Source organism: Melanostigma gelatinosum, assembly GCF_949748355.1.
Source record: "Melanostigma gelatinosum genome assembly, chromosome: 18".
Taxonomy (NCBI): Eukaryota; Metazoa; Chordata; class Actinopteri; order Perciformes; family Zoarcidae; genus Melanostigma; species Melanostigma gelatinosum.
Window position 1 is genome coordinate 451,207 of NC_136651.1, and position 23,566 is coordinate 474,772.

General features: G+C 41.3%; 2 protein-coding genes across 3 annotated transcripts; both read right to left on the bottom strand.

The window, feature by feature from the left end:
- Nucleotides 1-2,899: 2,899 nt before the first annotated feature.
- LOC306792222 (molybdopterin synthase catalytic subunit) lies at nt 2,900-4,278 on the bottom strand. The gene is made up of 5 exons (XM_079289285.1): nt 4,141-4,278; nt 3,823-3,940; nt 3,479-3,635; nt 3,215-3,338; nt 2,900-3,137 (listed from the first exon to the last, which is right to left on the bottom strand). The coding sequence occupies exons 2-5, from the start codon at nt 3,938-3,940 to the stop codon at nt 3,033-3,035; spliced, it is 504 nt and encodes a 167-aa protein (XP_079145411.1). The 5' UTR covers nt 4,141-4,278; the 3' UTR covers nt 2,900-3,032.
- A 4,473-nt stretch (nt 4,279-8,751) lies between these two features.
- man2a1 (mannosidase, alpha, class 2A, member 1) lies at nt 8,752-23,035 on the bottom strand. 2 transcript variants are annotated; one of them, XM_079289029.1, is made up of 24 exons: nt 22,838-23,035; nt 21,351-21,481; nt 21,006-21,227; nt 20,515-20,659; nt 20,050-20,137; nt 19,602-19,685; nt 19,102-19,229; nt 18,863-19,036; nt 18,142-18,328; nt 15,504-15,681; nt 15,213-15,403; nt 14,659-14,856; nt 13,839-13,953; nt 13,516-13,583; nt 13,149-13,317; nt 12,734-12,961; nt 12,254-12,376; nt 12,042-12,156; nt 11,774-11,907; nt 11,524-11,665; nt 11,304-11,437; nt 10,493-10,687; nt 10,029-10,139; nt 8,752-9,765 (listed from the first exon to the last, which is right to left on the bottom strand). In XM_079289029.1, exons 2-24 carry the CDS (start codon nt 21,477-21,479, stop codon nt 9,595-9,597), a joined length of 3,429 nt encoding a protein of 1,142 aa, XP_079145155.1. In that variant the 5' UTR covers nt 21,480-21,481; nt 22,838-23,035; the 3' UTR covers nt 8,752-9,594. The 2 variants fall into 2 exon arrangements, with proteins under 2 accessions (XP_079145155.1, XP_079145154.1); XM_079289028.1 differs by having other exon boundaries at nt 21,342-21,481.
- Between the last annotated feature and the right edge of the window lie 531 nt (nt 23,036-23,566).

The following is a 23,566-nucleotide window of genomic DNA, read 5'->3' on the forward strand; positions in this document are numbered from 1 at the left end:
TTTTCTTTCTAAACTGATATTTTTAATCCAGTTCCCCGTCGAGAGATTAACAAAGTTATCACGTATAGATCATTATCGTTATCATATTTTTGAGATCATCAGCATGTTAAAAGGACTAAAACAAGGATCAGTACCACTAAACTGTACACGTATTCTTTACAATGTAAATGTGTATAAACTACATCAGCAGATCTGTCACACAGAGAAAAACACAAAAGGTGGAAATAATATGCATTTGTGAGAATGAATTATTATTGTGCTGTTTAACGAATGCACAAAGTTTAATCCTGATTACTCAAAGCATTATTTTAGTTTATTCAACCAAAGTGATGTGTCTTTGCAAGTTTTGTTTTATTGCTAAAGTTGGAGGAAGCGGAGAGGAATGAGCCTGAGGTTCATTAAAGGAACTACGTTGAGCTGATTAAAGCCGAACTGTAGAGCGACTCTCAACACCTCCACACACACTTAGTTTATTTATGACTGCGGGTAAACAACGTGCGCAGAGCAAACCAGATGAAATCTCGACTGTTTCAGGTGTAACTCTGAGTCAACAGAAGAAAACAGGAAACTCATGCGTCTAACGCCGCCGAACCCTTAACGGAACCGAGCCACACCTGTGATCTGTGGGAGGAATGAAACACGTTACATCTAAAATAAACTGCACCATTTAAAATGAATGAGTTGATGTATTTGTTTCCTGGAGAGAACACGGATCCAATAGCTAGCGGTTAACCAGGAAAACGCCCAACAGATCACCGATCCGATGTCAACACACCCAGAGCCCCGCAGAGAAACGGCCATTTGTTTCATTCTTCATGTTTTTGAAAGGTCACAAAGACGTTAAAAAGAAAAGAAACACATCATAAAAAAAGACAGGAAACAGGAGCGTCGCTCGGCTATAACCGTTAGCTAGCTAAAGGTTAGCTTAGCTAGAGCAGGTTGACTAACCGTTAGCTAGCTACGGTTAGCTTAGCTAGAGCAGGTTGACTAACCGTTAGCTAGCTACGGTTAGCTTAGCTAGAGCAGGTTGACTAACCGTTAGCTAGCTACGGTTAGCTTAGCTAGAGGAGGTTGACTTACACATAGATGATAGACATGAAGTGCATCAGCCACAGCACGAAGAACAGGATGAAGCCGAACACGGAGAGTCCCTGCATGGCGAGGTCCAACAGAGCCATGGCTGCCGGCTGGAGGACACAAAGGCTCCGGGTAGAAACGACCGGCTGACCGGCCTCGGAGTGGGACCAACCGGGGGAGTGTGTTGTGGTGGGTCCGCGGCTCTGTGAGCGACGAGCTCGGCTAGTTTAAGCTAAGCTAAGGATCCGGGCCTCCAGCTGAAGACCGGGGTTAGGACTTAGTTTTTACCAGGTCAGGAGCTCCGGTGACGGGGACACAGAGACCCGTCTCGGCCTGGTGCTGGTTGTCCGGGTCACGGTGCGAGAATCAGGGGTTTGACAGTCACCAGACCGGCCCACGGTCAGCTGAGCAACCGGAGGGGGGGGGGGGTGACACTGGCAACAGCGAACACGCCACTTCCGCTAATTTTCAAAATAAAAGCTGTATATATTGATATATAAGTATTAAGTATTGATAGAATATTGATATAAGTATTGATATGTAAGTATTGATCGAATATTGATATAAGTATTGATAGAATATTGATATAAGTATTGATAGAATATTGATATAAGTATTGATATAAGTATTGATAGAATATTGATATAAGTATTGATAGAATATTGATATAAGTATTGATATAAGTATTGATAGAATATTGATATAAGTATTGATAGAATATTGATATAAGTATTGATAGAATATTGATATAAGTATTGATAGAATATTGATCGTTTTATAGCTTTGTTCAAACTGCAGCTTTATGTGCTTCATCACAGAGAACATTTATAATTTAAACTGGAATAAAACAACGAGAGTAAACAAAGATGGAGAGTTAAAGGAGAAGAAAGAGAGAAAATTATAACTTAAAGAATGTTATGAATAAAGATTAAGATATTTAAATAGAATACGTAAACACAAATATTTCACACACTAGATTGTTCGACTTAAAGTCTTAAAGATTCACACATTTATATTATTATTAAACAATCTACATGTGAGAATGTTTACATCAGTTAAACCTTTTGTTCAGGAAATCAATTGAAAGCTGAACCGGAAGTATGACGAAGTTACCCGATAGGCTGCGCTCACACAGGTGAGTCAGAGGTGACTGTCATCTGATCTGATGTTCCATCGGACCTGTGACTCAGATCAGAGTATCTGCTGAGACAGCTCCTCTTTCGTTATACTATTTATTGAACTTTCTCTATTATTTCTTTTCTTCAATGTTTTTAATACAATTTTTGATTATTTTTAATTTCATATTTTATCAACTTTTAAAAAACCCAAAATGAAACGAACAAATATATGATGCCATGTTTATGAAATCCAAACCAAACATCTTGCTTAAAGGTATCCTTACAAAATAAAAGTATAAAATAAAATAAATCTGTGAATATACATTAACTGTGTAAATATTTGTGTGAAAAATATTTTAATGACAGTCTGAATCATCTACAAAAACGCTTTTCAAATTAAAAGCATATCATTTTGTTGAAGTCTGGAATGTTAGTTTGGGTGTATTTTGCTGTTTCTTATTGACAATCTGTGAAATTGTACATGTGCAATAATTAAAAATAAAATTTAAAGATCTGACAGCTGACATGTTGAAACTCTTTCAGGTGTTGAAACTAAATTAACGTTCTCATAATACTGCAAAGTAATCAGTAATACCAGCTGTCCAATGAATGTAGAGCAATAATAATCACAATATGAGATGAACCATCAGACATCGGTGATCATGTTTTTGTCTTCAAAGGTATTTCTGAAGCCATTATTCAGTTGTGAGAAGCATTTATTTTTTATGTAAAATTTAACATTTTTTGTTTTTAATTGCACTAACTTAACATACTTTTTTTGTCCACTTTGTTTATTTTATAATAATAAAAAAATCTTCTTCCCCATTTGTGCAATGCTCAGACGTTCTCTTTGGACGACGTGACGGGAGGAACTTTATTTTGAAGGGCCCACGGACACTCAGCGTTCTCCTTCCAGCTCTCCTCCAGCGTGTCGTACACTTCCTGTGGATCAGCGATCAACAACGTGATCAACAACAGTGATCAGGAGTCAGAGTGGACGTAACGGAATCACGAGTCACCTTCTTCCAGATGGGGAGGCTGGCCTTCAGCCGCTCGATGCAGTGACGGATCGCCTGCTGGCCGTCGTGGCGATGAGGAGACGAGATCGCCATGGCAACGCTGGCCTCGCCCACCTTCACCCACCTGAGGGACCAAGTCCACTTTAAAAAAGATCAATACTGCCGCCTCAGCAGCTTTAACCACAGGTAGCATTAGCATCATCGTCTCACCCATCAACGTATCGATATAATATTAAGAGACGTATTGGTCGTGTGTGTTCTGACCCCAGACGGTGGTGAACACAGACGTGCGTCACGGTTGGCCAGCGCTCTCTGATGTCATCACACAGCTTACTGAACTCTGATTGGGCCATGAGCTCGTAGGCCTCGTAGTCCAGACCAATCACCTTCCTGCCGCCCAACTCGTCCTCACGGGTCGTACCTACACACACACACACACACACACACACACACACACACACACACACACACACACACACACACACACACACACACACACACACACACACACACACACACACACACACACACACACACACACACACACTTAGCTTATTGAACATGAATAAACGTATTTAATGGATTGAATGAATGAATAAAAGTTGAACCTATGAACATTGAAATGGCTCCACAGGAGGAGCTGCTGACGGCGTCAACCACTTCCTGTACTGACAGCCAATCACGGCTCAGCTTGAAGACGTCCCTCCGCTCCTCTGACTCGGTCATCTGAGACAAAATACATCTAAATAATTAACGTTCATATTTATTGACTTCATTAGAACGTAATAAATATTGATCCAAGAGGTTCAAATCATTCGATAATATGATAATGTTCTCAGGGTGTTTTTTAGACTTATTCATGTTCAAACACAAACATTCCTGTTCATGGATCTGAAACATGTGATTGGTCCATATGAATAACTGACTCCTCCTCTTTATCCTCCGCTGAGCGGCGGCACCACGGCGACCTCGTCTCCGTCTCCCAGAGTTACCACCTGGTCACCGATGGCAACGTACTGATGACGCACCGCAAACACCACCTGATCCTGGAGGAGGAGGAGTCTATATACACACACACACACACACACACACACACACACACACACACACACACACACACACACACACACACACACACACACACACACACACACACACACACACACACACACACACACACACACACACACACACACACACACACACACACACCATGATTATTGTGAATAAATGTCTCAGTCCAGACAAAGATCTGATCAGAACTATTGATGAGAATCGATCAGCAGCGTCACGTGTCGTTGATCTTTATGTTGTGGATGTTGATGTTGTTTACGTTGTTGATGTTGTTGATGTTTATGTTGTTTATGTTTACGGTGTTGATGTTTATGTTGTTGATGTTTATGTTGCAGTGGACAACCTTTAGTGACCTCATCTCGGTACCTCGGGTGTCGCTGTAGCAACAGGCTCCAGAGGTCCCGGCTGCTGATTGGTGTCGGCACGGCAACAATCTCCTCCTCCTTCACTCCGGTCAGCTCCACGCTCTTAGCGAAGTACAACACACACACCTGAAGAACAACAACACACACACACCTGAAGAACAACAACACACACCTGAAGAACAACAACACACACCTGAAGAACAACAACACACACATGAAGAACAACAACACACACATGAAGAACAACAACACACACCTGAAGAACAACAACACACACATGAAGAACAACAACACACACATGAAGAACAACAACACACACATGAAGAACAACAACACACACCTGAAGAACAACACACACACCTGAAGAACAACAACACACACATGAAGAACAACAACACACACATGAAGAACAACAACACACACATGAAGAACAACAACACACACATGAAGAACAACAACACACACCTGAAGAACAACAACACACACATGAAGAACAACAACACACACATGAAGAACAACAACACACACCTGAAGAACAACAACACACACATGAAGAACAACAACACACACATGAAGAACAACAACACACACATGAAGAACAACAACACACACCTGAAGAACAACACACACATGAAGAAAAACGACACACACCTGAAGAACAACAACACACACCTGAAGAACAACACACACACACATGAAGAACAACACACACCTGAAGAACAACAACACACACCTGAAGAACAACACACACCTGAAGAACAACAACACCACACACCTGAAGAAAAACAACACCACACACCTGAAAAACAACACCACACACCTGAAGAACAACAACACACACCTGAAGAACAACACCACCACACACCTGAAGAAAAACAACACCACACACCTGAAAAACAACACCACACACCTGAAGAACAACAACACACACCTGAAGAACAACAACACACACCTGAAGAACAACACCACCACACACCTGAAGAACAACACCACCACACACCTGAAAAACAACACCACACACCTGAAAAACAACACCACACACCTGAAGAACAACAACACACACCTGAAGAACACACACACCTGAAGAACAACACCACCACACACCTGAAGAACAACAACACACACCTGAAGAACACACACACCTGAAGAACAACAACACCACACACCTGAAGAACAACAACACACACCTGAAGAACAACAACACACCCCTGAAGAACACACACACCTGAAGAACAACAACACACACCTGAAGAACAACAACACACACCTGAAGAACACACACACCTGAAGAACAACACCACACACCTGAAGAACAACAACACCACACACCTGAAGAACAACAACACCACACACCTGAAGAACAACAACACACACCTGAAGAACAACACCACCACACACCTGAAGAACAACAACACCACACACCTGAAGCTGTAACAGCTTTGACTGGAGGCTTTATGTTTTCAGTCTTGCCTCCTCGTGCTTCTCACGAGGGTTTGTATTTCTGCCCTCAGGTCACGTGATACTGACATCAGCTTAAACCAATCTCCATTTAGAAATCTCTCAACTTAAACAATTCCTCCCCTAACAACACCACATGTATCTCAACAACGGATAGGAAGCAATACATCACATCACATATAACTTGACTTCACTACGGCGTTAACACTGCCGATCAACACACATGAACACGTGCTTTTTAAACGTTTGTTTACTCTCGCTGCACTGCCGGAGCGTCACATTCGCCTCCAGCAGCGTGTTACATGAGAGGACATGTGAACGCAGTCTGACGTCAAACATCCCGAAGACAGCGTCGGTCCCTGAGGAGCGTTGATACGGAAGCTTCGTGAAAACTCACCTGCGCAGTCATGAAGAAGTCCGTAGATTCTGAACATCTGAAGAAACTTTCCCCAGAACGTCTGTTTACCAGCTGGACGTCACTTCCGGTTCCCCTTCTTCTTCTTTGAGGATTTACGGCAGTTGACATTCACGACGTTACATGACCGCCATCTTCAGGCGTTATTCTCCCTCCGTCTCCATTCTTTTTAAATAAATTATTATTTTCCGTGATTGTGTCATGATTTAATGTCTCTCACGTGTCATTTTTCTCGCGTTGTATGACGAATAAACAAATAATAAGATCAGACGTCGTGTTGCAGCAGAGTAGTTCCGTAAAATGATGGTCTAGCAACCAGGAGCCAATCATTAGCCAGCGATGGAATCAGTTAACCAATCAGGAGCAGCTTCGCTGACGCTGTCCTGTTTTTCGCGGTGCTCTCTCCCTGAGATTAAATGTCTGAAACAAAGACACTTTTATAGTTGGAATGCTGTTAAGCATTCCAACTACTATTGTTATCCTGTTTCTTTATTCAACTTCTTCTATTTCTTCCGTCGCACCGCTTCTCCTCCTTCATTTTTTAAGATACAGAAACTGTTCAACTATTAAAATGTTCAGCTCTTTCATCAGAGGGGTGCTATGACTTTTTATATTTCTAACCTTTAAACTTTATGAATGATTAAGCTTTTTATTTTCAATGGGATCTCTATGGAGAATATTTTCAAATGGCTTCAGGCACACAGGTGTTTGCGATTGAGCCAATTAGTGATGTTGATAAACACACAGACTCACAGACACACGCGCACATACACTCCTCTCCCTCTCTCTCTCTCTCTCTCTCTCTCTCTCTCTCTGTGTCTCTCATACAGTCATTCAGGTCTTAGGGATCTTTAGAGGTCTTTCCCCCCTCCTCCTCCCCCCCACACACGCGCCATTTCAAAATAAAAGCCCCAGAGAGTGAATTCTAACTGAACTGCTTGTGATGAAGCCTGTCATTTAATAACCTCTGTTTCTGTGTCAAACATGATGATTATGTCTCCTCTCCCCCTCCCTCCCCCACCCACCCCCACCCTTTCAAAATAAAAGCCCCATGGATTAACTGTATTTAAATGCTGAGCTCAAAATTAGGCTTTTTTGTTGAAATAATGAATGCTCTTACTAATACTGCGACAACTACTACTACTGCTAATATTTCTAGTATTACTACTACTACAACTACTACTTCAACTTTTGCTGTTGCTACTATTACTGCTACTGCTATTACTGCTACCATAAATATTATTACTACCACTACTGCTATTACCACCACTACTACTATTACTGATACGACAACTGCTCCTACTATGACTGCTATTCATGCTACTAAAAGTAGTAATGCTACTACAGCTATTAGTACGACTGCTACTAGTACTACTACTACTGCTACATCTTCTACTGCCATTACTATTACTATTACTACTACTACTGTGATATTAAATACTACGACCAATACTACAGCTATTACTATGACTGCTGATACTTCTACTACTACTACAAATATCACTACTACTACTACTAGTACTTATTCTAATGCTACTAATACTTCTACTAATAATACTTCTACTACAACTTATACTACTACAAATATCACCACTGACGAATTTCTTTAAGCCACAGAAACTGTTCAAACATCAAAATGTTCAGCTCTTTCAGGAGAGGTGTGATATGACTTTTCATATTTGTAATCTTTAAACTTTTTGAATTATTCAGCTTTTTGCAAGTTGTTTTTGAATTGGATATCTATTTTCAGCAATGTTTTTGCGATTAATTTCAGTTTTCAGCATTCCAGCAGGAAATGCTTTTTCTAGTTAGAATTGAACTGTCACAAAATTTTAATTATTCAGTTTCTGTAGAGAAAATGCTTCACCTCCATATTTTAAAGTCAACTAGCTAGGTGCTAAAGGAAAGGTTTGCTTATGCTAGCGAGGCTACTGCAAAGTCTCATAGACGAATGCTAAGGATGTTAGCGTAGCGAAAGCTTTTTATCATATTAAAATATCAAATGTGATTTTTGCCATTTTTTGTTGGCCAGTGTAAGTTTTAACATTATTTAGCCAGTTGATGGGTTTTTTCTGCCAATTATTTTCCCAGTAAATCAATTATTTATTATCTTTAAAAGATTAGAACGCAGTAAAAAATGTCCATCACTCATCTGATATATATATATATATAAATATATATATATATATAATGCAACTGCAAAAAAACAAATCACGAACAAGAAGGAAAATTAAACAATAATTTATTTTGTATTAAAACCATGAATTTGTCCCAAAATAAACTAGAAAATCAAAACATTTTAACAACTTCATGAAAGTAAAAAATAGATTTTTCATTTTCAGATTTGTTTCAACAATAAACATCTTCATAGAAAATATATATAAAGAAATTCTAAATTACAAAAATACCCAGAAGATTTAAGAGTTTTTCCCAAAATGTCTTTCACAGCAAATACAGAAAATTCTATTGAACAAATATTCAACATTTAACGAGTAAATATTTAAATACGTGAAATATGTGCAGTCTGGAAACATTCATGTACAATTCACTAAATTACAGTTTACCCACAATTCCACATTTTATTAAAATACACACACACACACAGGTAACGACTGGTTTGGTCCCTTTTTGTTGCCATAGAAAAATTTCAGTGTTTTCTCTCTGACCTTTGACCTTTAGAAGGACCTGTTTTTTTTTGTTTACCTGTGAATTATTATTTATGTTAATATTTCTATAATTCACAGTAGAAACATGTAAAACATTGTCACATTAACAGACATCTCCAGTTTAAAGATTTAATTCCTTCATTTGTTACATTTTATATTTAATATTTTGTCAATTTATAATTATTAAAAATAATTAAATTATTTGTGTATTTTATGTCTTTTCCCTTTTTTATTCATGTTTTTTTAACATTAACAAACCTCCTGTTTAACTGATCTTCATCTAAGCTGCTTACTTTACATTTAAAATGTATAATAATATTTATCTTTTCCAGCTTCGTTGTGTTTTATATTTAGAGATAATGTTGGTTTTCATGTCGCTTCTGATTCGTTTGTTCTTGTTATTTAGTCGATCTCGACCCGGAAGGCGCTGATTTCCATTGGTCGCAGGCTGGTGATGCGCGGCGGCTGCTGTTGCCGGGCGGATTCCGGTTCGTCGTCTTCTCGCAGCAGAGTGAGACCGGACCGACGGACCGACCGGAACCGGAGAGGAGAGAAGAGATCGTCCAAGTCCACCTGGAACACAGAACAGGAAGTCCGCTCAGAGACAAAACTAACTGAATAACATTTCAAATGTAATTACCTAATTCTAGAAAAATACTTCATTTAAAACAAAGGAAAATAATTAAATATCAACAGCATTAAAAAGACAAAAACACATTAAAAACAAGTTATATTTGATGTAACTTTTTAATGTTATTTTGAAAACGTATCAATAAAAAAAAGGAATTATGGCTTCAAGTAATTAATACAAAATAAATAAATAATGTGTTGTTCACCTCCTCGTGCGTGCTCCACGTGCACTCAAGTGACGGCTCGGGGGCGGAGCTACAATCAAATCCCTTCCTGTGGAGGAGTAGAGCCACTTCCTGTGACGGACTTTCTGCTTCCTGTTTGTCCACAAACACAAACAAAACATTCAATTTGTTTGTTTTGATGTTGATGAAACTTTACAAACATCACAGTGTAGTTACACCGTATCACCAGAGGAGGCGCCAAAGAACCAAACGGAGATCTTGGAGAACTTTAAGTGTCATCGATTATTAAAATAATGGATTATTGTAGTTTCAGGTGTAATTGTTTTTTCTGTGACTTTTTATTGTAAATATAAATATTATACATTTACAATTATTTAAATCTGCTATTGAAGTTTTAATTAATCAATATATTTTTTAATTGTTGAGGTAAATTCCTGAAAACATTTGAGCACTGCTCCAGGTGTTTCCAGGTGTTTCCAGGTGACCTGCGGGTCCTCCAGTGTCCTCAGGTTCAGCAGGTGAAGGTCACACGGCAGTGACGAGCGGAGCGGCAGGAAGGGGCGGAGCTTCGGCACCTGGCTGTCGCTAGGGGCGACCATGGAGATTGGCGGGTGGCTGAGGGAGAGCGAGGTCAGGTGGGCGAGCAGGGACAGGTGTTGAACTGAGGCTCCTCCCACTTCCTGTCAGATGAAAAAAAAAAACATACAAAAGAGAAAAGAAAAAACTGAACAAATATATTAAATACAAAAAATATATACATATTTATAAATATAAAACTATATAAATAAAAACTGAGGAAAGAATGAAACAAATACATATATATTTGTATAATATATATGTATATATATTACTACAAAGAGACAAAAGTTTTATTCTCTAAAACTTAATTAATTCAAACCTAATTGAATTATTGAAATCATATAAAAATATTGTTTTATATGATTTGAATAAATGTGACATAATAACTCAAAAGTCTTTGCTGGTTTTCATATTTTTGGTTTGATGGTGAAACCGGTTTGAAAAGTCGTTTTATTAATTTTACACATTGAAGAGAAAACTGAATTAAAGAAGAAGAAACCATTTTAATTGTCATGTACATTTACACATACACTACATGTGTCTCTGCATGTGACCATCCCTGTACACAGGGAGCAGTGGCTGCCATTGATCGGCGCCCGGGGAGCCGGGGGTTCAGGGACACTTCGACACGTGACACGACGCTTTGAGACTTTCACCACATCAGGACCGACACATTCACTGTGTGCCCGCCCCCTCACATGAGCCACGCCCCCTCACCTGAGCCCCGCCCCTCCTGTCCTCCAGCAGCAGGTGGTAGAGACTCGCCGTCAGCTTGTTGTCGGTGACGCCCTGACCGAGGCCAAGGTTATCGTCCTGCTGCAGCCGCCGGTCCAACACCACCTCCAGCTCACCTGCACAGGTCACATGTCATCACGTTCACTGACCAAGAAGCTTCATTCGTGTTTTCATAAAGCCATAATACGAAGACGTGACTCACCCGGTCGGAGCGAAGCGACCGCCTGACTCTGAGCCGACAGCAGCGACAGACGAGACGTCGAGTCCTGAAGGAACGAAGACGAAGTCATCGGGTAGAAGTTGGCCTGCAGGGGGAGTTTACCCAGAGTCCTCCTCTGCTGCATCTACACACATCATCAATAATCACACAGTAATCGATCAATAATCGATTCATAACCAATCAACAAAGCACGTGATGAAGAGGAGTGACATCAGCTGATATGTAAATGAACCTGGAAGCTGTTGAGGTCGGAGTAGAAACGGTTGCCGTTGGCGACGTCACTGACGAGCCGCATGACGAGCTCCCGGTTGACCTCTGACCTGATGTCCACCATGTTGGAAATCTCCAGGGATCTCCCAGCATGCCCTGGGGCAGACGCAGACAGGAGACTTTTATTTTGAAATAATTTTTTTAATGAAGTGAATTATTATGTATTATATATTATCTTATATAAATATTATATATATATATACATATATTATTATATATATTCTCATTACCGTCCAGGTGGAGCAGTCGGACCGTGTGTGTGAAGTGTCGGAAACAGGAAGTGATGTCAGAGAAGACCGGACCTCTGGAGACCCGAACCAGGGGGGGCTCTGAGGACGAGTAGAGCTGCGGGGGGGCGAAAGACATTTAGTCCTGGTCTGACTGACCTGGTTCACACTGGTTCTGATTCTGGTTCTAGTTCTGGTTCTGGTTCTGGTCTTACCTGGGCCCCCTCCTCCCCCGGTAGGAACAGGTAGGCTCCGCTCTTTTCCTGGCTGGTTCTGGTTCCGTACCACAGAAACTGGACCTGGACCTGACGGACCAGACCGGACTGCAGGCGCAGCTTCTACAAGTCAAGAGAAAACATTTTGAAGAAACTTTATTGGTAAAACAGAATTATGAATATCACACTGGAAATAGATGAATTCATTTATAATTCAAACAATAAGGATTGAAATCCGTAATTGGATTTATAAAGATGATAATAAGTTTGTAAGAATGTTAATAATGTTAATGTACAACCACAACTTGGGCTGTAAATTATTAACGTGGACAAATATGCTTCCTTGATACAAATGTATGTATATTTATTATTGGACGATGACCCTCATATTTAGCATAAACAAGTATATAAAGGTTTGTTGTCATTTTGATTTTAGGCTTTTAATTTAAAGAGTCTGACTTTTAATTTGAAAAGTCTGACCTGCAGCAGGCCGGTCTCCGGGGAGCTCCATATTTGGATGTGCTTGTTGCTAAGCGACAGGGGGGCGTCGGCCTCTGGGCCGGACACCTGGAACTGTTCCGACCGGATAGCAGGCGGGTTGCCATGGCGATGGAAGGTGTACCGAGCCCGGTGGGCGGAGCCAACCGCGGCTTTGGTCACATGATACACGACGAGCGACAGAGGAGGAAGTTCAGCCACGAAGTCGAGCTGGAGGTGAAAAATATAAAAGTTACTCAGCTGGGATTGGACAGTCATTGTTTAGGGGAGGGGCTTAATATTAACAGTCAAAACTGTGTAATTATAATAATAATAATGATTAAAAAAAACAATTACAGATAAAAAAATATACATAACTGTACATTAAATAATTTAATAAAATGAAACTGTTCTTCACCTGGAAGTGTTCTGATGAAGCTCGGCTCGGCTCCGCCCACACCGCAGAGATCTGTGCAGCCATTGGTCGACCCGTTTCTGCATCAACAACGCGAGCGTCCGGAGAGTCGATGACGACGCTGATGACGGACGAACGGAGCTGCTCCGTCGGGTTAAAGATGATCAATGACCTGAAACATATATATATATATATATTTAATATATATTTTAAACATACATTTCACTAAAATAAGACAACATACCTTAAATTATGAAGCGTTATTTAGAGTGAATGGTGCAACTTGATGAATCACTAGTTACTGAGAACATAATAAACATTAAGCTAGTCTGACTCCGCCTCTTCCCTCCGTAAGCCCCGCCCCTCTCACCTGGGCTCATCACTGAGCGTGAGCGGCGTCTTCTGGGGCAGAGCGTCGTGCGCCGACATCACGTTATCCTTAAAAACATTTATCACAACATCAACCTCCGAGGGATTGTTTAATAAATATGTACATTTCTTTCTTTACATCTGTACCTGTTATTATTTCTGAAAAACTACAGGTGTTTTTACACCTGAACACATCACAGTTAAACTGTACTTACTTGTTTTTTTATATTTCAGAATCTATTCTGTTTTATTCCCTTAAAATATACAAAATATTCCGAAAATATTCCGAAAATATTCTGTGTAGAAAAAGTGTTCAAAGGTCACCATCTGCATGAAGGGTTTTGATTGGTCGTGGTGGTACTGGCTCTTGTCCAATAGGAGCAGCCAGTGGGCGGAGCTTTGCAGCACCTTGTGCAGGTTCAAGATCGAGTGAAACAACCTGTAAAATAAAATGTAGTTCTTTGAGTTTCTGTTACTATAACACATTATTTTAAACACAAACTTTACTTAAAACAAAGACTGAGAAACTACACTGGGAGACACGTTAATGTGTTAACTTGTGATGAAATGAGTGTTAGATGCTAATGCTAAATGAATGGGTATGATGGGAAGCTAACGCTAACAGCTAACACTAAGCCAGGCGGTACCTGTTACCATTGCCAGTGGTCCACGCCATCCTTCGACTGAGAGCATGGAGGGACAAATGAGACAAATACATGCTAACGCTCAAGATGCTAAAGAGTGTCAGGTGCTACAAATGCTAACACTTATTTTAAACAAACACTATTAATGTATGCTGTCACATGCTAACACCTGCTAGTTTGTACGTGCTAAGTTAACATGCTAACACAGTCAAACATTAGTTTTTACCTGTTTAGATAGAATGACCTAAATAAGTGTCAAATTGTTCTTGCTTTATAATCCTAGCTAAGATGCTAACAAGCTAATACAAAGTTTGAACCTAACCTGTTATGCTGATGTAGCCCCTTGTTTAAGCTAACATGCTAACATCAAGTTTCTACCTGTTAATTCCTACCGTATGCTAGCGTATCCACATGCTAACATATTTCACCTTCCATTACTAAAACTGACTGATTCTATCCCAACATGCTAACAGGCTAGGTTGCTAACAGGAAGTAGTCACCTGGTGCCGTAGTCGACTACTACAGGGTCGCGGGCGGTGCCGGTGACGGCGTCGTGGTGCTGGAACAGCGCTAAGCTCCGCCTCCCCGTCGTCAGACGCTTGAAGTGTTCACGCGCTGGGAAGTCTGAGACCAGACGACCGTCGCCACCAAAACGACGCATTTCAGCCAACGTCAAGCTGAAGAGGATTTCTGTCGCTCTGTCAGAGAAGAAGAAAGTCTTTCAGTGAAGAACAGGAAAACAAGGTGAAAACATTCTGAGGGAATAAAAAGGTACGAACTGATTTTTAAAGTAAAAAATTCTAAGTATAAAAAATTAAGTCACAAAATGTAATTACACTATAAATACACCTAAATATAGGCATACATACATTTTGAATAAGGATAATAATTACAAAGAATTATGGATAAATACAAAAGCAAATTAAAAAATATAAAAATTGTAATACGAAAACAAAATATGAAGACAGATATAACGTAACTGAGTCATTAGTTAAAAAACAAACCTGAGTCATAGATTCACTGACGTACCTGGATCACAGGTGAGACGGCGTACCTGAGTGTGGCCTCCAGCGTTCTGTCGAGGCGTTTGTAAAACGGTCTGGAGGTGAAGTATCCGCTCCAGTAATGGTCGTCTCGGTCGGCGTACGTGAAGAAGTCGCCGCGAAGTGTCGGCAGAGTCGTTCCTGCTGCGTTTAGATGCCGATGAAGAGCCTCGAAGTAATCTGAGAGCGTTCCGAACCGAGCCTGAAAACAGACGAGAGAAGAAGAAACATTGGGATATTTAAAGAGACAGTTTGTTTCCTCCCCTCATGCCCCGCCCCCCCCTCAGCCTCAGGTGTCTCACCTTGACGTGGAGCTCCGGGTGCTGGTCGAAGTAATCGAAGAGCTTCTGGTAGTTACCGAACTGAGCGTCCCACTCGCTCGACTCCACGAACCGAAAGTCATCGCCGAGCGGAACGAAAAGGACGGGAGAGCGAAAGAGACGAGACTTCTGGCGGTACTGGTCCAGCAGGAGGAGAGCTCTGTCGACATTACAACACGCCGTCAACGTGACAACGTGACAACACACATGACAACACGCCATCAACGTGACAGCACGCATGACAACACGCCATCAACGTGACAACACGCCATCAACGTGACAGCACGCATGACAACACGCCATCAACGTGACAACACGCCGTCAACGTGACAACACGCATGACAACACGCCATCAACGTGACAACACGCATGACAACACGCCATCAACGTGACAACGTGACAACACACATGACAACACGCCATCAACGTGACAACACGCCGTCAACGTGACAACACACATGACAACACGCCATCAACGTGACAACACGCATGACAACACGCCATCAACGTGACAACACGCATGACAACACGCCATCAACGTGACAACACGCCGTCAACGTGACAACACGCATGACAACACGCCATCAACGTGACAACACACATGACAACACGCCATCAACGTGACAACACGCATGACAACACGCATGACAACACGCCATCAACGTGACAACACGCATGACAACACGCCATCAACGTGACAACACGCCGTCAACGTGACAACACGCATGACAACACGCCGTCAACGTGACAACACACATGACAACACGCCATCAACGTGACAACACGCATGACAACACGCCATCAACGTGACAACACGCATGACAACACGCCATCAACGTGACAACACGCCGTCAACGTGACAACACGCATGACAACACGCCATCAACGTGACAGCACGCATGACAACACGCCATCAACGTGACAACACGCCGTCAACGTGACAACACGCATGACAACACGCCATCAACGTGACAACACACATGACAACACGCCATCAACGTGACAACACGCCATCAACGTTACAGCACGCTTGACAACACGCCATCAACGTGACAACATGCCATCAACGTGACAACACACATGACAACACGCCATCAACGTGACAACACGCATGACAACACGCCATCACGCGACAATACGCCATCAACGTGACAACACACATGACAACACGCCGTCAACATGACAACACACATGACAACACGCCATCAACGTGACAACACGCATGACAACACGCCATCACGCCATCAACGTGACAACACGCCGTCAACGTGACAACACGGCATCAACGTGACAACACGCCATCAACGTCACAACACACATGACAACACGCCATCAACGTGACAACACGCCATCAACGTCACAACACACATGACAACACGCCATCAACGTGACAACACGCCATCAACCTGACAACACGCCATCAACGTGACAACAAGCCATCAACGTCACAACACACATGACAACACGCCATCAACGTCACAACACACATGACAACACGCCATCAACGTGACAACACGCCATCAACCTGACAACACGCCATCAACGTGACAACAAGCCATCAACGTCACAACACACATGACAACACGCCATCAACGTGACAACACACAACACGCCGTCAACGTGACAACACACCATCAACGTCACAACACACATGACAACACGCCATCAACGTCACAACACACATGACAACACGCCATCAACGTGACAACAAGCCATCAACGTCACAACACACATGACAACACGCCATCAACGTGACAATAGAGAATAGAGAAACGCGTCGCAAATTTTCGCGCAAGTAGATTAAATACAAAGTCTATGCACCGACGCGATGAGACTGGAGTGACGCATATTTGCAATGGCGCAATTGACGCGAATTTGCATAAATTGCCCCATTTGTGTGATGCTGCAGCGCGACAGCCAATCAGCATTGAGATGCTCCTCCTGTCATTAATGACATTGAATCAGGAAAATAAAACCGTATCCGTCTGTGTTCACCCAGAGCTCTACGATACCTCGTATTAGTGGAGAAATGTGTATAAATGTATGTGTATAAACCAGACGGTACAAACAATGAAAAAGACGCTGCCATATTTACGTTTATATGATGTTATGTTGAGTGTTGATGGAGCTGCTACAATGTTAGCGTAGCATAGCACCGATCGATCCAAACTCCATTCAGAAAAGTATTTTAAAAGTTATTTGCTTGTTGTCTTGAGAGAACTAACAAAACATGAATTCAGACTTTCTACAAATCAGCAACATGATGTAGATATTTCAGGATCTTTTTTATCCGTTCATAGAGCTGTAGTAAACCAGCTCGACACAGTGAATACATCTCAATCCACGGAGCTCCTCCAGATGACGTTATGAACCAGACTAGACGCCGTTTCTTCCACGGTTGATGGCGGAAATAAATGGCTTAAATTGATGTCTTCTATGGAGATAAGCCACTCCCCCTCTCCGGTGCGTCTAGCGCGAATAACGTGGCGCAAATAACTCACCATGAGTCAGAATGCAAAAATATAAAGAAGAAAAGTCAGAAAACTTAAAGTTACAGAACTCTGTTCAAAAAGGAATCCACATTGTCATAATAATTATTCATTGTTATTGTTCTACTCACCGCTCCTCGACGTTCTGCTCTGTGATTCGCTGCGGCGATATCTTCCACGGACAGAAGAGCCGCCCCCCCGGCAGCCGGTGGAAATCAAACTGACAACAAACCGCCGGGTTCGGACCGCACGTGTGCGGCACGTCGTAGCTGTAGAACGGCATCATGTGACACGCCATGTCACTGCGGGGGGAGGAGTCTGACACAGAGGAAGTGGGCGGAGTTAGAGAAACAAAGCAGAGATTTACATATTTTACACAGAATGTAAATTTTATATCATAGAAATATGATAAATAATCCCAAAAGGCGGTTTCCTCAATTTTCTCCCAGTCAGATTTTTTTTAAAGATTTTTTTTGTTAATGAAACCTTTTTTTTAACTCAGAATTTAAATAATTTGGTTAAAGTTTGTTTATTTTAATTTATTAAATACATTTTTTTTTTAATTACAAACCCTTTTGTTTTGTTTGTGTGATTTTATGACATGATGTTATTTATCTTTCTTATTTTATCTCTCATCTGTTTTACTGTGTATTTGTTCTTTTTACTGTTATCAATCTAATTATTATACGAATTAAACATTTAATGAATCCGTTTATCATCCTTCAATTTTCCACTTTTGTTAATATGGTTACAATTATTTTACTTTTTGCCTTTTTTCTGTATTTAATTTTCCGTGTTTTGACACATAAAATGTTTATATTTTATATTTCGGGGTCTCTCGCTCGCACCCACCCCAGCTCTGTCGCCATAGAAACTCGAGCGTCTGTTTTTGGGCGAAGTGCTTCTTGACGGCGTAGTGAACCCGTTGGATGACCATGTTGCTGAGCCCCGCCCCCTTCAGCAGGTAGGCCATGGAGGGGGAGTGGCCAAACGGATCCACCGCCCAACCGCTGCTGGGCTTCACACCTGGACAGAGAGACACCGGTTACGGTGACGTCACACAGAGCGAAAGGAGTCGAAGCGTCACTGACCCAGGTGTCTCTGGATCCACTGGTGTCCCTCGATCAGCTGATCCAGCAGAGCGAAGTAGTGAGAGTTCGCCTCGTCGGCCATCACCCAGCCGCCCGTCACCAGCTCCAGCTGCCCCGCCCCCACCAGGCTGACCAATCACAGAGCACGTGTTAAAGAACATGAGCAAATACTTAATAATATATATATATATATATATATTTCAAGTACAACATGATGAATAAAAACTAACATATAACTTAACTAAAAAACTAAAAGTTTTGCAGATCCAGAAATGAAAAGTTTGTCTTCAAATATGATGAGAAACAGACAGAAAAGTGAAAGTTGAGACAAAGGTTTTGGAAAAACTAAAATTGAGTTTAGTTTAAAAGACAAAAACTTTTTTATTTTTTTACTCAATTGTTCTTTTATTATTTGTTTGTTTGTTTTATTGCTGTTTTTTCATTTTGACATTTGTTTGACTGGTTTTGTATTTGGTTGTAAAGCCGGAAGCTGAAGTTACCGTTTCACCATCTCTCTCTTCTGCTCGTCGATGTCGTTCCACCATTTAGAGAAATAACTGATTTCTGCCCAAATCATCTTCCTCCTGATGAACATAAGCTGTCAATCACTTCTGATGAACATGAACTCTTTCAAACAGAAACAAACAAAGATGAACACACGGTGAGCTGGTCAGATATATTTAAAGAGTCCTGAGACACACAGAATAGATTCATCCGCCGCTGAAAATAGTCCCCGACAAAGTCACTATTTCCTGCTATTTGATAAAAACGACATGAATTACTGATGAAACTATACGTTTGTGTTTTTAAAGATTTACGTCTTCAGTAGGAACCAATGAGACACAGACAGGAAGTGAGACGGTGTTGAGAGACGGACCAACATGTTGTTGGTTTGAGTCTGAACTTTAAGTTCAGGTGAAATAAAAAGATGAAGATGAAGATGAGTACCTGCTGTCTTCAGTCAGTTTGATCAACATGTTGTTGAGGATGTGTTTCGTCTGGTCCTGATAATAATTCTCAAACGTCTTCAACCAGCCTGACACACACACACACACACACACACACACACACACACACACACACACACAGACACACACACACACACACACACACACACACACACACACACACACACACACACACACACACACACACACACACACACACTTTGAGATCCCAAACGGCAAAAACTGTTCGAAACATCGAAAATGTGTTCCGGCTCGACCGGAGATATTTTTGCACCAAATCTGGAGACAGAATTTGTCGACGGAAAAAACAAGTCTAATAATTGGGACAATTAAGAAAAATTGCGTAAAAACAGAGAATCTCTAAAAGTGGATTTTGGTGTGAGAGTCACGGAGCAGATGGGACGGCCGGTGGTGGAGCCGTGTGGAGGACGCGGACGTTCCTCACCGGGGTCGTTGTGAGAGTGAGGAACCACGAACACCTCCAGAGGCTGCTCCGCCCACTCGTCACCGTGGTAACTGATCTCAAAGCCTTGTTTCCAGACGCCGCCGTTTGGATTCTCGAACGTTAACAAGTCGTAAACGTCCAGCAGCTAAAACACAGAAACACACAGATACAAATACTTTACTATATATAATATATAATACATATATTATTATTTACTTATATACTTCACACGTTGTTCAACAACTACTGAAATGATTTTTCTTATTTCTCAACAAATATGAATGAAAAGCTACAATAAAGCTCAGTTATTGATGTCAAAAGCAGCTTTAATCCTCCAGTGAACCGACATTAATCTGCAGTTATGGTCTCGATATTTTCAGTATTTTCTGTTATTATGTTTGTTGCATTAAATTCTGTTGATGTGAAAATAACTTCAGCACAGTTCCAAAGCACTGTCTGTAAAAACAGCTGTTAGCATGTGCTAAGCTAACCTGCACTCCATCGGCTCCGTCCTTTGTCTCTTCGGCCAATCGGCAGCCAGGCAGAGAGTCAGCTCGGCTGGGGGCGGAGTCTGAGCTCACATTGACCGCCCCTCCTTTTACCCATGATGCTTGGCGGTGGAACAGTTTGTCACGCAGCATAGCGACCAGGTGGTTGTTGTCGCTAAGGAGACGCTCCAACTTGTCAATCTGCTGCTGGAGGCGGGACAAATCCTGCAGACAGAGATGAGGGATTATTTTACATCCATCATTTAACACGTCATCAACTCATCGTACGTGATAAACATAACCTCAATCATTCCACTGGTAATATTCAGCTGCTCTCACGTTCTCCACCTGTCCATCAGGTGTCTCCATGTGTTGAAGCTCCGCCCCCTGCATCATCTCCAGCATGCGGTACAGTGACATCACAGCCACGCAGAAGACTCCGCCCAGCAGCACGGCCAGCAGCCGATTCCTCTTCATCGCTGAGGAACCAATGAGACGACTCCGATGAAACACATGCTACAGGTGCATTATGGGAAATGTAGGATCCAGTGCTGACAGCCAGGATAGCTCCACTTGAGCTATCGAGTTATTTAACAGATTACCCGCTGAAGATGAACAATATCAGCCTGACAAATTAATATTCCGTTTCTACAATCAAGCTGTTTGTTTGTCAACATTAAAAACAACAAACACTTTTAAAAGAACCAATCATCATCGGTCTAAATGTCACATTTAATTTATTAATAGTACAAATATAACTTTAGCATATTTACATTGGTGGACGTGTTATTTTGACACTATTACAATTAAATAAAATGTTCATTTTTGCCTCAGTTCCAAACACGTTAGAGTTCATCTTCGTTTCTAGGAGCCACAGCAACAGTTTGAATCATTTCATCAGTTTCCTAAGAACAAAATGTCAAAACTTCTCTGGTTCCAGCTTCTCAGTTGTACATTCTTCAGTTTTTGTCTCTATTTTCTTCTTTTGCGATGACTGAAGGGCTAATATGACAGAAGTCAACATCGGAGAAAGAAGCGTGTGGATAACGAGCAGCAGACTTTGAGACGATCACCGCCTACAAAAACCAGCTAAACCTGCAGACCAGGACTCTGTGTTTACAGGAAGCTTAGAGCTCAAACAGTCAGAGCGATTGGAAGATAATGCAAATAAAGAAAGGCACAAGAGGAAAGTCCTGTTTTTTGTTCTTGTGTTGTATGATGACTATGAATGTCTTTGAATCCTTGAAACTGAGAAGATCCTCCTTCAGCTACATGAAGTGTTTAAAAAGCCTCTCGGATCAGATGTAAAATACATCGTTTGTTCTTTTTAGAGATACGAGGTTCTCACAGAACATCTGATAGAACATGAAGCTCATGTAGATTAAACTAAACAGCATATAAAGGAGTTAACATGCAACACACACATTAATGCAGCAGGATCATCAGATAGAACAGTGAAACATTTTACTGCTCAATGATACTTTTACTGGTAGTGGAGTATTCTTTAGTGAGTATCAGTACTTTTACTGCTGTAAAGGACCTACATTCTGATGTATCATTAGTTTGTTGTCCTTCTGTTTAACACTTTAACAGATACAACTCTGAATAATAATAATATAATAATTTACATTATTAAAACTCTGAAAAACTGTTATATCCTGTTAAATATACATGTTAATGTTAACTGCATTAACACTGTGGTGTAAATAAACAAATATAGAATATTTTATATCATGACTTCTGCTAGTAGAACTTGAAACCGCTCCTGTAAGTCAAACGGCTGTGAAGATAAAATTAATACAACTTTTGTATGTTAAATTAAACACCTCACTCACTGAACTTCCGCGTTGGACAAAGTGCAGCAAGTCTCGTGCTCCCTCGTGTCTCGCGCTGCTCTTCACCCGCTCGCTGACGGAGGTGTCTGACTTCAATTTCCCGCGAAAAAACATATATAACATATAAAAGAAACTCTTATTTTTAAAGTTAAATAAAGTTGTGTCGGTGCCTCCGCAGCGCGAGCTCCCCGCTGTTTGTTTTGCTTCCGGTCCGTCTCAGCTGACTCAGCGCTGCAGACTTCCGGTCAGGACGTGACGTAATCTGACATGCGGTATCACAAGTCTTTAGGACCATTACTGAAGTAGAATACTAATACTACATCTGTGAAAAATACTCCACTGCAAGTAAGAAGTACTACTCATGTACCGGACACAAGAAGTACTACTCTTATACTCTATTTAAGAAGTACTACTCGGCTAGCGTAGACAAGAAGTACTCCTTGTGTACTGCAGTGGCAGGCCGTCAGGGCCTGCAAGGCCTTCTCTGCTGGCCTAAACAGAATCACAAAGCTATTTATATAAAAATAAAAAAATAATTTATTTTATAATTTAATATTTTTTCTTAAATGCACTACATGTATTATAATTTATGAAAATATTTTTGCCATTATCTTATTTTCTCATTGCTCAGCTCCTGTCTTCCTCAGTTGCTCTCAGATCTCACCTCTGTGTCTCTAGGTAAGAACAGAGACCTGCAGACTCGGCTCTGTGCAGTGCAGGTTAAAGTGA